General features: G+C 40.8%; 2 protein-coding genes across 4 annotated transcripts in view; both read left to right on the top strand.

Moving 5' to 3' along the window:
• The first annotated feature begins 7,086 nt into the window (after positions 1 to 7,086).
• Positions 7,087 to 10,792, top strand: LOC123758844 (mitochondrial import inner membrane translocase subunit TIM14). Its single transcript, XM_045743581.2, has 4 exons — positions 7,087 to 7,491; positions 8,387 to 8,521; positions 9,351 to 9,461; positions 10,468 to 10,792. Exons 1-4 carry the CDS (start codon positions 7,489 to 7,491, stop codon positions 10,567 to 10,569), a joined length of 351 nt encoding a protein of 116 aa, XP_045599537.1. The 5' UTR covers positions 7,087 to 7,488; the 3' UTR covers positions 10,570 to 10,792.
• A 3,447-nt stretch (positions 10,793 to 14,239) lies between these two features.
• Positions 14,240 to 14,899, top strand: part of LOC123758845 (transmembrane protein 117) — a 71,562-nt gene continuing 70,902 nt past the window's right edge. For all 3 annotated transcript variants that reach the window (XM_045743582.2, XM_069334593.1, XM_045743584.2), the window contains exon 1: positions 14,240 to 14,396. The gene's annotated coding sequence lies outside the window, so the exon portion shown is untranslated. The remainder of the gene's footprint in view (positions 14,397 to 14,899) is intronic.

The raw sequence follows: 14,899 nt of genomic DNA on the forward strand, positions 1-14,899 counted from the left end.
TGCCCTGTTTTTAATTACCTTTTTATAGCTTTTATATTACTTGTATAGCTTTACATGTGCCTAAAATGCTACATATAGTATACAGTACTGTAAGTTGTGTAGATCTACAGCTTACTAAATTATTTTCCTCTTAGTAAATGAATAGTAACTACAAGGTCAGTACCATGCCACATGCGTGTGACCTAAAAGCCCTTCTTCATGCAGTGCTTCTTGAATGTTTGTAATTGACCCCTTGGAAAATCTAATGAGTTATTATGCTCTGCAACATGTACTGGACATTGACTGCTTCATTATTTGGTTAAACAATAAACAATCAAAGAAGTTGCATGCTATTGCATCCAATGTGAAATTTCCAAGAAATTTTTTCAGAGCAAAAACAATTGAGAACATTTTCACATTTAAACAAAAATAAACTTCGTAATAAACTGATACACACGCATACAAAAATGTTTTTAAAAATGTTAAAATTGGCTTCTCAGCTGGTAAAATTGATTGAAGTCATTATGATAATATAAATTATAGTGCAAGATTTCTTTTTTTCATTATTCAACAATAATCAATGAAATTAAACATTCATGGTTAGTGCTCCATCTAGCCACTTATAGTAGTGTTTTATCATTTGATTACAGGAAAGGATTGTATAATAACTGTGCTCCTGGCATGTGTCCATTCCATACCCCCCCCCCCCCCCCCCCCCGAGGCAAATTGGTACAATTAATTACCCGGTATACCCAGTTTATCTTGGGAGGGGGTATGGAATGGACACGTGCAAGGATACAAGGTACCATCTGAGAGGTAAAATCCTGTAAGAGTCGGAGAGAAAGATCTAAGCGTTGATATCATGCCGAACCTGTCCACAGAGGCCCCATCAAAAGAATATCATCAGCAGCAGCATATGCTAGATTGGCCATTCAGGACCTTGTATACAACTTAAGTCAGACCAATCCTGAAGTATGCAATTCCAGCCTGGAGTCCATACCTAGTTAAACAAGGCAAAATTAGAGAGGATTTAAAGGTATGCCATCAGACTAGTCCCAGAACTGAGAGGCATGGCCTAATGCATTCCATTTGTTAACTACTCTGACACTTTTCTAATGTCTTTGTGGCTCATTTGGGTACTTACAGTTTCCACCTGTGTCCCCTTGTTCATGTTCCACCCATGTTAAATAGTTTGTCTTTGTCCACACTTTCAATTTCCAAGAATTTTGTAGGTGGTAATCATGTCTTCCCCCCCCCCCCCAATTACTCGTCTGTCTTCCAGGGACGTGAGGTTTAGGTCCCGTAGATTCCTTCAAGACCAAGCAGAAGGAGGAATGATAATTATTAACTCCAACAATTATTATAAATAATAATATAATTAATTAATAATTATCACTCTTCCTTCTGCTTGGTCTTGAAGGAAGCAGGCCTCGGGTGGAATAGGGCTGTGACGATCTCTGTCTGGAACCCGTAGGTGCGGGACCGGGACGTCCACCTCCTGGTGGCTTGTGCGGCCCAGGCTCTGCTTCAGGAGGCTGGGGTTGTTCTTGCCCTTGCTGGGGTCGTTCTTCTCCGGCCCCGACCACGGCGGTCTCCGGGTTTGGAGTTCCTGTGCCTTCTCTCACCAACTTCGAGATCAACTCCAGAGCTCTCAGTTCCTCCGACGGTGCTGGAACTAATCGTATTGGCGTTTGCCTTTGCATTGGAGACTTTCGGTGCGGTGGAGAGAGGGGGTGGCCACCAGCTGCATGGGTAACAGCTTCTCCGTACCAAACTACCCTGGTTTTGCGCCCTGGAGAGGTCACTCCTGACCGACAACCAGAGCGCAAGTCCATGGTCCCTTGAGACGGATGTCTACTGATTAATTATTGTTACGGACCCGAATCCAGCGTCCGAGCACGGAGCAGTGACGACCGCGCCATCTGTGGGTCAGCTCCCGAAACCCCCTCCAAATGGACGACGACACCTGGTGAGTACGAAGTGTACTGGCCACAAGGGCCAGTTTCCAGTCCTGTTCAGCTCGCAACACAGCCGCTGCTGACCTCTGGTGAGGTGGAGCTCAGACAACAACGCCATCTATGGAGTGGATAGGTGGGCATTTGGGTCTGAGCCTGTAAGTGAGGTGCTTTAGTGTGTCCCTGTTATTGATGACGTGTCTGCTTACAGAGTCGACCTGGGACTGCTGTAAGGGAAGTTGAATCAGTCTACCCAAGGCAGCCGTCTCGACACCAAGTGTTTTGCTGCAGCAGCTGTGAGTCGCCTCCCGGATGAACACTGTGGTGTTACCCTGCCTGTGAAGCGGCAGTTGAGGATTGTCATACCCGGGACAGACTGGTGGAGACGATTAACCACTGGGGTATTGTGGACAGGAGAGTGATCTGTGGTATCACACGAGGCTCCTGACTAGGGCGCTACCCTAGTATCGCTCGTGGGGTGGCCTGACCAGCGTTGCTGATCCGGAACCTGCCAGCTGTCTGCTGGATTTGTGGTTGACGGCCTCCACGGCGGTGCCCCCAGTGGAACTGTGTTTTGGCTGGCCTGTGGCCGGGGTAGACTCAGCTTTTCGAAGGATTCGTCGTGAGGCCACGAGAGCACCGAGAGCTTGGCACCGAGAAGATCCAGAGTCTTCAGAAGAAGACGACAGTGTATTAGTGTTTATATCCCCCCCCCCGTGTAATCGTTCTTATATATATTTATTGGTGACGGTGCTAATTATATTATATTAAGTTTTTGACTTTATTTCCCTTCCCCTTTAATTTACTTGCATTACGGATCACATCCCTTGAAAGCCACTACTGGCTTGGGGCCGGATACCCTTCCTCTAACAACATCAGAGTAAGAACCCGGTTGCGACCCGAGAGGGCCGTAACAATTATATATATATATATATATATATACAAATAAAGTTAGATAAATATACACACTTAACAAAAGAATAGGGGTGGTAGGAGAAAAAAATATCAGTGTTCAGTGAGGATCCACAAGGTCTTCTCTGAGTACTCTTTATTTTCTTCTCCGAGGCTATGGTCCCTGCACTTGCACCAGAGGTGGTACCCCTTCTAGGTTTTTAAAAAAAAAAAAATATATATATATATATATATATATATATATATATATATATATATATATATATATATATATATATATATATATAATATGATAGTATATAATATTATATAGATTAGATAGATTATTATTATTATTATTATTATATATTAGATAGATTATAATATGATATAATATATATATATATATGATATATATATATATATATATATGATAGTGTGTAACAAGTGTGACGGCAGCCTCCCTCGTGTGCCCACCCTCCACCACCCCCCTGCCCGCCATCTTCCCCCACCCCGCTACCTGCGCCCTACCCAGCCAGCCGCCCATCAACACACAGCCTACCCACACACGGTGCCCAGGCCATGCCCAACCCCCCCAGGAGGGTAATGCTTGCCGTGTTACTCTCCATCTGGGAAGGAGAGGGTGCACTCAGCGGGCAGCCAGGCGTCATCACATCTAGGCATGGCACATGTCGCACCTGACACACAGCCTCTTTCCAGCCAAGAAGATGGCCACCCAAGAGGGAACTGTCAAGTGTGTGACAGACGGTATCGTCTCAATTCAAATGGAACTGTCCGCTATCATTCTCTCAATTCAGGTGGTTGTCTAGGGTCTAGGCGCCTGCCCCGGGGCAATGACGATGGACAACCTGCTGCAGGAGCGAGGAACAATACCTCCCTCAACTTCATTTCAGCAGATAATCTGCTTGAAGCAATCAAAGCGACGTCCACCAGGACCTTGCCCCACATCCCCAAGGCTGCCCGTCATCAAGCAGCAGCCAAACTCACCAGTCTGCTGACAAAGGTCAACAATGCTCCTAGAACCATTGGAGCATGGCACAATCTCCTTCTATTTGGGAATGCATGCCTAGCATTACCGCCCAGGAGAGACAAGTCATTAGCAACCTCTGTAATCAGAGCTCTTAATGAATTCCCCAGAGCAGACAACCTGGTCCGCCTCCCCCCTCGTGCCAAGAACACCAGCCGCAGGACGACCAACAATAACTCATCTGAGAACCACAAAATGAGAGCACAGATCACCAGGAAAATAGAAGAGGGCAATACCACAGGTGCCATCAGAATCATGACCAGCGATGACACTATTGCCCCCAGGAACGCCACGACAGCAGAGGCTCTTCAAGACAAACACCCACCCAGAGCCCCCGACAGCAGCAGGGATCCCCAGGAAAACAATGCTGGCATAGAACCCTTGACTGTTCGAGAATCTGAGGTGTACAAAGCAGCCATGTCTTTCCCAACAGGTTCAGCAGGGGCTTTACAGGCCTAAGACCCCAGCACATCAAACAAATGCTGAACCCGGTGCTTGGAGATGCTGCAAAGGACCTTCTAGTGGAACTTACCAGATTCTCTAACATGTGTTTGGCTGGCGGCATCCCTGAGGACATCAGGCCTGTCTTTTATGGAGCAGCACTCTGTGCTCTAAAGAAGAAGGATAGGGGTATCAGGCCCATTGCCGTTGGCAACACCCTCCGACGCCTTGTAGCTAAGGCTGCAGTGAGATCTATCAGCCAGGAAGCAGCCACCTTGCTGAAACCTCATCAGCTCGGGGTTGGGATTCCCCTAGGTTGTGAAGCTGCAGCACATGCAGCGCGGGCTTACATTGTTGATCTCCCGGACCAGAAGGCACTAGTAAAGCTTGACTTCAAAAATGCCTTCAATCAAGTCAGACGAGACGCTGTCCTCAGGGCTGTACACAACCATTTCCGTCCCCTTTACCCATTCATCCGATCGTGCTACAGTGGGGACTCTAAGCTTCTTTTTGGGGAGCATGAAATAAACTCCTGTGAAGGTGTCCAACAAGGTGACCCCTTAGCCCCCCTCCTTTTCTGCCTAGCTATCAAAGAGGTCACTGATAGTCTGACAAGCGAGCTAAACATCTGGTACCTGGATGATGGCACTCTAGCTGGAACTCCGGAAACCATTTTGGGGGATATAAGGAAAATCCAGGAGCAGGGAGCAGCCTTAGGCCTCATTCTCAATGCATCCAAATGTGAAATAATCTCCCGCAACCCAGACATCACTGGGCAAATACAAAATGCTCTTCCAGACATTCTCGTTGTCGAACCACCGGACTGCACTCTCCTGGGTGCCCCCATTGGCCCACGAGCAATCGAGGAGGTCCTGGCTGCAAAAATCACTGACCTAAAGAGAATGCAGGACAGGATTGACAAGATTGATGCCCATGATGCTCTCTTTCTCCTTACAAGATGCCTGTCTCTCCCTAAGTTGACCTACTTTCTGAGATGTTCTCCATCCTACAGCAGCCCTAAGTTAAATGTGTATGACACCCTTCTGAGGTCCATGCTGGTGAAAGTCCTGAACCTGCCATTGGACGACTCTCAGTGGGAGCAAGCAACCCTTCCTGTAAGACTCGGCGGCCTTGGTGTCCGCACAGCCTCCCAAATTGCTCTACCAGCCTTCCTTTCCTCCTCTCATGCATCGCACGACCTCGTCAGAGATATTTTACCTGCAACCCTGAGAGATTCAGCAGGAATACACGATCCTGCTTTCACTGAATGTTCAAATCAGTGGAATGTTCTTGCAGCCCCAGCAACCATTATAGAGCCAACAAAACAACACAAACAGTCCGGCTGGGACCACCCTCTAGTGGAAAAAGTAGCTGATGCCATGCTAAGCGTCGCAACATCAGACAAGGAGAAAGCCCGCCTCAGAGCAGTGCGTGCCCCCCATGCAGGAGACTTCCTCCTGGCAGTACCCATGTCTGCAATGGGCACGCGCCTAGATCCAGAATCCCTTCGTGTAGCAGTGGCCCTCCGCCTTGGTGCCCCAATTCACACTGAATACAAGTGTATTTGCAACAGGGTGGAAGCAGACCAATACGGACTGCATGGGTTGCATTGCGGAAGCACAAAGGGCTGGCATGCAAGACACAACGAGGTCAATGACATCATCAAGAGAAGCCTCGTCTCAGCTGGGTGCCCAGCGGAGAGAGAACCTCGCATCCTAGGGGTCCAAAACCCGGATTTCCCAGCACTTCGCCCTGATGGCATCACCATATACTCATGGAAGGAGGGTAGACAGTTGGTGTGGGACTACACATGTGTATCCACCCTGGCTGACACCTATGTACACTTCGGAGCTGATCAAGCAGGTGGGGCGGCCAACCACAGGGAAACAGCAAAATCACTCAAGTACAGGCGACTGGAAGGTCAATACCTCTTTGTTCCCATAGCGTCTGAGACGCATGGCCCCTGGGGCAAGAGTGCCTTGGGATTTCTCAAGGAATTGGGGTCCAAGCTCATTGACGTCACCAGAGACCCAAGGGCTTCCAGTTTTTTATTTCAGCGTCTCAGTGTGGCGATCCAGAGGGGAAATGCTTGCTGCGTCCTCGGTTCCTGTCCAGAAGCGGAGGAGCTTCAAGAGATCCATAACCTTTAGGCATTTGTCTTGTATGTTTTGTAACCTTTAAATACACAATAAAGGAAAAAAAAAAAGGGAAGGGGGTGGTAGGAGAAAAGCACACAGAAACTGTATTGGAGGGGACCCACATTCCCTCCAATGCGTTATGTGTGGTTTCCTCCGAGGCTATGGGTCCCCCTTCTTCCAGCCAGAGGTGGTACTCCCTTCCCTATTGATATATATATATATATATATATTATTTATTTTTATTTATTTATTTATTTATTTATTTATTTATTTATTTATTTACTTATTTATATTTTTACCTAAGTGCCACTAAAACACTAGTAGCCTCGACAAGCCGGCGGCTTGTCAAAGGTCCCCCCATTTGCCCTGACGATCTTTTTTAAAGCTTAACAGAGTTTAAAGAAACGACTGTGACTTGGGAACTGGAGCAGCACACACAAAATACGAATCAACGTTTTATGAATTAAACGTATCATTCAAAAAAAAATAAAATAATAATAATAATAATAATAATAATAATATGATTTAAGGTTAGGAGAAAGTTACATTAAAACGGGGGGAGGTTGAGATATCAACAATCTTAACATATGGGATTTTGTTTGCAGTTCGTGCTGGAAAATAACTATTATTAACTATAGTTGTTAAGTTGAAGTTTGTTTTGATGGTGCCATGAGGGCGGCCTCGTAGTGTCGGCGAGGGAGAGGAGTACGTAGCTGAAGGCAAACTGCACCTACCATCAAGAAGAAGAAGTCACACTATTCGCCACACTGGACGTGTTCGTCCTCTCAAAAGACTGTAGGATAATCCAGCCATTTTGACATTACCCGAACCCCGGGGTGCATCTGGTGCTGAGGGCCGTGGTCACCCCTAAGTGAGCAAGAAGTCCTGGGCCTGCAAACTGCTCATTCGACAAGGAATTAACATAGAACAAGCTCGCCAAAACTGTAGTGTAAACACGACAGAATTGCTTTGTTTAATTATCTGACACAAACTAACGCTGGAGGATAAGAAGGCGCCAGTCATCCACGGCCCAAGTATGGTAAGCGGAGACTACAGTGTGTGTACGTCAAACAAACGTACACAGATGACACTAGATTAGAGAATAACATACACTGGTGTAAACAAATCACACATACAAAAGAATTTCTATATATGAAATCAACGGTGAACAAAGTTATTTGTGTACAGATCCGATACTATACAAAACAACTTCGCTGATTTGACCAGATTATATTACCTTATTTCTTTATATATTCTTTAGGTAGGCTGGGTCAAGTTATATTAGGCTCGGTTCAATTTTTTTTTTTTTTTTGAGAGAGATATACAAGAGTTGTTACATTCTTGTACAGCCACTAGTACGCATAGCGTTTCAATTGAGTTATTGTAAGCTGGGTTGGGTTAGATAAGATAAGTTTTAAAACCCTGTTATTAAGTCATGCTGGGTGGGCAGTAATCTGTATCCAAGCCTACTGTATATCCTCATTCTAAGGGTGGATACCAATTGTACCAATTGTTTATCTCGTTACCTTGTTCTCGGTAGGCAAGGGTGTATCTTCCAAAGGTAGTACCAACATTTAACTTGGATACCTGCTTAAGACCCACTAGAAAATGTTTCACTGCGTTCAATGCTACAGTATCATCACGTGACAATACAAATTGATATGATAAAGCAAAATTCAGTATTTGCTTGATTCCCCTACCCTCTTCTTTAGATATTTTAAGGCAAGCATTTTACTGCACTGTATTAGTATTTTTTAAATCAACATGAATGATGGTTACCATTTGTTAGCTATTTAATATATAATTACTAGGTGTGTTTGAATATGAATAGTGTAAATTGTCTATACTGTAAAAAGATTTTGCTTGAACAGTGGTAATTAATATTTACTAGCTACTTTTTCTTTGCTAAAATTTATGCTATGAATTTCTTTCAGGCTAGTGGGATGATCCTAGCTGGCCTGGGGCTGGCCACTCTTGGTTTTGGGGCTCGTTTTGTTTTTCGTACCATGCCTGCTTTGGGAAAGAAGATGGCAGATGCAGTAAATGGTATTCCCAAGCTGGATGGCAAGGTATGTTTGCATTTTATAGTCTTATACAGTACTGTACTTAAAAATAACAGTTCCATACAGTTATGCTTCTAAAATCCAACAATCCAAAACTTCAGAGCTCAAAATCTGAAAGAATTTAAAAATAGAGGTATTGTAGTACAGTACTGTACTATATTTTATAGCATATTTAAACATTTGAAAAAATTATCACAATCTAAATATTGTCCATGCTGCTTTGCTCGCATAATAGCTAAAATGTTGAAATTTTGAAAGACTCATTATAAGTGCTGAAAAATACTCAAAACTGCAACAAAGCAGCTTTTTACATACCATTGAGCAAGGAAAATAAACAATGGTGAAATGGAAAAACATTGATTTTCACAGTGCGGAGAAACATGGTAGCTAATACGGGAAAACAAAAACATTGCTCTGTATCGATTAGTTTGGTTTAGTGTATATATTCAGTCATAATAGATACCATTATAAATATGTACTGTATTAAACAATGAAATATTGATCAGGTCTTCCTTCTGCCATCACATGAAAGTGGATGACCCATCCACTGCCAGGTGATCATGTTACTTAGTGCAATATTGTTAGATGATAAATAAAAACTTTTCCAGTTAGGCTAACTAGGGGGGGGGGGGATGATTATCACATTGATGATTCTGCTAAAATTAAATGAAATATTCTGTAGTATTATTATTTATGTTAAAGGCATTGAAGCTATTATCAAAAATATTATTTTTAATAGCAGTACAGTAACTTGTTTTAGTTACATTTGCATATATTCCTCGTTAGTGAGTAATCTGTAGGACAACTTTGTTTATTAACTGGGCTAACTTTTCAGACTCTTGCAAACAGTAAATACTACAAAGGTGGCTTTGAGCCAAAGATGACAAAACGAGAAGCATCGCTAATCCTCAACGTCTCTCCAAATGCCAACTCGCTCAAAGTGAAGGTGAGTTTCTAAATAACTGAAGGTACAGTACTATATTTAAAAGTAAAGTTTTGTTTAGACCCTATTTATATTGAATTCTTGTTATTTTTACCGAGCTGTGATTAATGACATTAAATAAACAAAACATAAGAACATTGATTATGCTGAACAAATATTATTTGCTTGTTCATAGATGTGTGTTTCCAGTCATTAGGTTCAATGGCTGACTTCTTTGAGAATGATCTTCAAATATTGAGTTTGTAGGCCTTGTGCAATGCCACCTATATGGGAGGAAGATTTTATATTAAACATTTCTTGAGAAATTGGAAGCATAACATGTTTTTCTTGGTTTCCTCTTAGCTGTAGCCCAGAACATATTAGTTTTTTTTTTTTTAGCCAACATAATGGAATGAGATTCCTTTAATTTTCATGATAAATACAGGAATGGAAGGGAGATTTTAAGTGCTTGAGGAAAACATTGATACTGTATTAGGTAACCCATTCACTGAACATGAGCAATTAGTTTACCTTGTGTGAGAGTGACTGACACCTTACATGTGTGTGTCTTCTTGGCAGCTGACCTAGGAAATAGCAGGCCTCTTCATACTCTCTCTCTACTTGTAGTTGTAACTATTGCTATGTGCTAAGTCATTCAATATACAAAAATTTGTGCTTGTGTACCATGACTTATCATGATACACAGGCACATTTGTGTGCCATGACACTTTAAAAAATTACATTTCAGTTCTTCATTGAAGTGTGTTTGGAAGATGTTATGATTCCAGAATGTAATTCAAGAAATGTATAAAACATTTAAATATTTGCAATAATTTGAAAGTAGTGAATCCACCACTAGCATCTAATGAACATTTGTATTAAATACCTTGTGAAGAGTGAATTTCCGTGAAGACACCCATACTGTATAGCAAAGGCTAACTCTAATGATCATGCACTTATACATTTTTCAATTGTTGCCTTGGCTTTAATTCTGCGAGCCTTGGAATTCTAATCAAATGAATAATTTCAGAGTGCTTATAAGAGAATGATGCAGGTTAATCACCCTGATAGAGGAGGGTCCCCATACATCTCTGCTAAACTTAGTGAAGCCAAGGATCTGCTAGATAAATAGAATGCACATATCGACAAGGATCCAATGTAACTACTGTACTGTATATATGAAATATTTCTTAGATACTCAAAATTGCTTATCCTCCTGGAATTGAGGGTTGATTGGAATGCAATTAAAATAATGTGGCCCAATATGAGGATGTGCCAGTTATGAATATACATACAATGAACCTTGTATGTGAACGTTAACATCACTTTACCACCAAATAAAGGTTATAATATTCGTTAGCATTTTTATATCAAAAGCAACTCTATAATTCACTAATTTTGTAAAGATATTGCTGTAATTACTGTAACTTAAAATGCAAATGTAGTTTTGTTTGCACAAAATTTACATTTTAAGGTTAACACCAAATCTTTAAAACATGATCTTGTCTAAAGCCATGTACAATAGCTTCAAAATTGTGCATTGCAATTGTCTATAAAGCACCCTAATAAATTTACATTAAAATTATAATGTTTGTCAACTTTACTGATTTAATTAGTTACCAATAATGTGTTTGATGCTTAAAGAAATCTCTCGGAGTCAAAGTTTAATTGAAAGAGTCAAAATTTAATTGTAGTAAGTTAGAATAGGGAATATTAAAGATAATGAGATACAGTACTTCAATAAATATTTGGCTACCCTGACTGGATTTATGCATTGTTCCCCCCTAACTAGATGCATGATTGCAATCAGAATTAAGTTGCATATAAGAATTTACCATCAGACATGTTGTCTACTGGTGGTGCTTTTGTTGAGTGTGTGGAAGCTGACTACTAACCTATCTATTAAAACACACAAATTCCTATGTAACTGGAAATTGACCTTGAATCAGTTCATATTCTGAACTCTTCCCTGTTTACATTTGTTTTATGTTGGGAACATTTTGGTGTTAATAAGTGATACAAGTGTAACCATATGCAGTCACAATGTATTGGGTCATTGTGTTTTTAAATTTATGTAAATTCCTGTAAATATATATATATATATATATGTTTGTTACATAGAGTTTTATTAGCTTTAATTTGTATGCCTTTTTTTAAATAAAGGTGTTGATAATGAGAATTGTCAATGTTTGAGGTTTAAAACTTTTCAATGTGATGCACGTAAGTATAAAATACTCTATAACTTAGAAATTTGTGCATGTAGCATCCCAGTTGATCGAGTGGTTGGCCAGGAGCCTTGACCCAAAGATGAAGTGTGAGGGTAGAAAGATTCTCTGAAATCGATGGCAGGCAAACACCAGGTAAGTGAAGTAAAGGTCAAGCATATGACAGCATAGCTAAGGAAGTTTTAAATTAGATATGATACCATACATGTGTAAATTTGTATTATCTAAACAGTATTAACAAGCATTTGGTTTTAAGAAATCTTGAACCAAATCAGAAGAGATGATGTACTCCAACCTGTTTAAAGCTATTTTTCCCCTTGGTCCATTCATATAATCATGTTACAGTGGCAACTAAAAAAAAATAAAAATCTTTGGGTAATGTGAAATAGGCTTGTATAATAATGTCTAATATGGTGATCAATTACCCTCCCAGTTTTGCTTAGCCATCAAAGAAGTCATTGATAGTCTGTCCTGCAAGCTCAATATCTGGTTCCTAGATGATGGCACTCTTGCTGGTTGGTACTTTAGATTCTGTCTTGGAGGAAAATGGCAATAGTTAAGAATAAGGAATTTCTCTCATTCTTTCACATAAATGGTATTGGAACAGCCTGGGTGCACCCTCCCCATTTAACAGCATGCAGTTGAGTCGTTCTTGATTACAAAATACATGAATCTAAAGAGAATATATGGAAAAGGTGAAAAAACTGAAACTCACATGCTTTCTATAGTCTCACAAGATGCTTATTTCTTCCTAAGTTACTTTGTAATGGGAATAAATGTGTAATTGCATAATTAAATATAATTTTAATATACTGAGGAAGTTAAATGGATGTTAAAAAGGGAACAAATTAAAACAAATAATATTAATGAATATGCACATGGAAAAAAGTCATGTCACACAATTATTTTGGAAATATGGCTATTTTTAAAAACTGGACCGTGAACATTTACATATACTATATTTTCAACACAAACAAGAAATTAAAGTACAGATTGTGGAATTTATCACTTGCCCAGTATTACACTCACAATAAGTGAGATTGATGTATTATATTGTACCAGCTCTCTGATGTTCATCTCCACAGGGAGGGAACTGGTATCTAGAGGACCTCTCCATCTATTGGGCTAACTGCTATCTGTGTTCTCATTTAATTAATAATAATTAATTTTGTTGGGGATAGGCAGCCTGTGTGTGTGTGTAATATATATATATATATATATATATATATATATATATATATATATATATATATATATATATATATATATATATATATATTATAGGTATATAGGCCTATCTCGAGGTCCCCCTCAAAGTTCAAACACTGGCCTTCCCCAGGATGCAACCCCCCACAACAATCTGACTAACTTTACTGCTTGAGGAACAGGTGCATTAGTTGGTAGGAAATGTGTCCAACCGTTTCTGACTAACCTGGGATTCCTGATTGGGAGTTGAGAATAAACCCAACTGTACTACCGAGACACTGAACACTGATGTTAGATACAATTTAGAAAACTAAACAAAAATCAGCTGGCTCTTAAACAAATCATTGAGTAGGCATATTACATATTCCAACAGATTCCTTTATCAAAATTAATTTTCATGACTCAAAATACTAACATGAGTATCAAGGCTATTAAGTATTCTCACACTCCTGAGTCTGGTGAGTCTCGGTCTGAGTATAGGGGACCATCAGCTGGGGCCCTTCCATTTAATTATGATGCAACCTGAATTAAAAGCCTGGCTTCACTCTTGATACCACGAACACACAGGTGTTCTTTGTGCCAAGCAACAAGTCATTAACGACCCATTAGTACTCTTAATTACCTATTTATTGCCTAAACGCGGTAAATAAGGAAGTCTTGGAACAAGGCTTCATTCTAACAAGCATGCTACCTGTTGAGGATCCTGTATAATAATAATTTGCTTATATTTCTCCACTTTGCATTTCGGGAGTAGCTTAATTTTTTTTTTTAAGTTTTTTAAGGCAAACGTAAAAGTAACGTAATTATGTTGTAAAATGCTATGTCTTATGTTTAATTTTTGCATTTCGTCATTTGCATTTGCCGGTTAAGTTTTTTTTTTCGGCCTTTATATATTTATCAATAGTATTATATTTTAGTTCGTTTAAAATTATATACAATTGAGAAAACTCTTTATTCATAGTTTGAAAGCTTCCGGCTGGCTGGCTTGAAGATCAATATAGTGAAGCACAAGATGCCGGGTCGGCTCTTTCCAACCAATATTTTCTAGCTTTGTGTTAAGGTATTTGTTGAATAAAAGGCAACTGTCGGAAGTACAGCATAATCCCTACGAAATGAGACTGAATGAAAATGCTGTCAAAGAAGGGTATATAATTTAAAATAGACACTATCGCGGCAATATTGGCCACACACTGCTATGAACGTACAACCAGAAGTTGCAAGATTGCATCAGACTGTCGGGGCACGTGAACTAATACACAGCACAGTTCGATACATTTCTGCAAACTCAACCCACAAGCAGTAATGGAATTAGTTTTATGAGTGGGGGGAAAATAAACGTGGAAAAATTTGGCGGGAAAAACAAAAGCGAGTGGTATGCGCGGGAGTTGTTGTGATGGCGCGCAGGTAGGCAGCAGCCAGTCGGGTCACTGAGGCCTGACATTTCCAGTAGTGTTGGAGGTGGTGCTCGACTCGGGGGGGGGGTCTCTACGCTGTTCAAAACATGGCACTTGAGGTTTACATCCTTCAGGTGAGTAACTGTCGAGGTTTGCCCGCAGGTCGGAGTATCCTGGCGCCCTCCGGGAGATGGTGGTGTGTTGTGAGGGGGGAAAACATTACATTGAATTTGACGAGTTAACCAAAATACAAACACACTGTGAACGGATGGCAGAGAATTTTGTTTTGATATTTGTTAATTTTCATAGTATTTATCACTTTATAAGGTATAAGTTAGGGTAAACTGCATAATATAAACACATAGTATTATGTAAACAATATTAAAGTCGGGGTTAATGCCCAAGAGAGTTACAGTGGCATGTATAGGTCTGTTGAGAATCTCACACTGTGTGTGCTCTCCTGGCACTATACTTACACACACTAACCCGACACAGAGCTAGCGTACGTGTAAACAAACACACCTGCGTGTCAACTAAACCTAGGCGTATACGCAAGCAACCTGTCATTTAGTAAGACACTCGTCGAGGTGGCTAATTAGTCGCTCCGGTAACCCGCCTATTACTAGTTCACTTTTCT

This window comes from Procambarus clarkii, chromosome 31 (genome assembly GCF_040958095.1).
Source record: "Procambarus clarkii isolate CNS0578487 chromosome 31, FALCON_Pclarkii_2.0, whole genome shotgun sequence".
NCBI classification, from domain to species: Eukaryota; Metazoa; Arthropoda; class Malacostraca; order Decapoda; family Cambaridae; genus Procambarus; species Procambarus clarkii.

Coding starts and splice junctions, on each gene's coding strand:
- LOC123758844 (XM_045743581.2), top strand. Junction 8,522..9,350: donor TTCCCAAGCTGGATGGCAAG/GTATGTTTGCAT, acceptor CTAACTTTTCAG/ACTCTTGCAAACAGTAAATA. Junction 9,462..10,467: donor CCAACTCGCTCAAAGTGAAG/GTGAGTTTCTAA, acceptor GAATAATTTCAG/AGTGCTTATAAGAGAATGAT.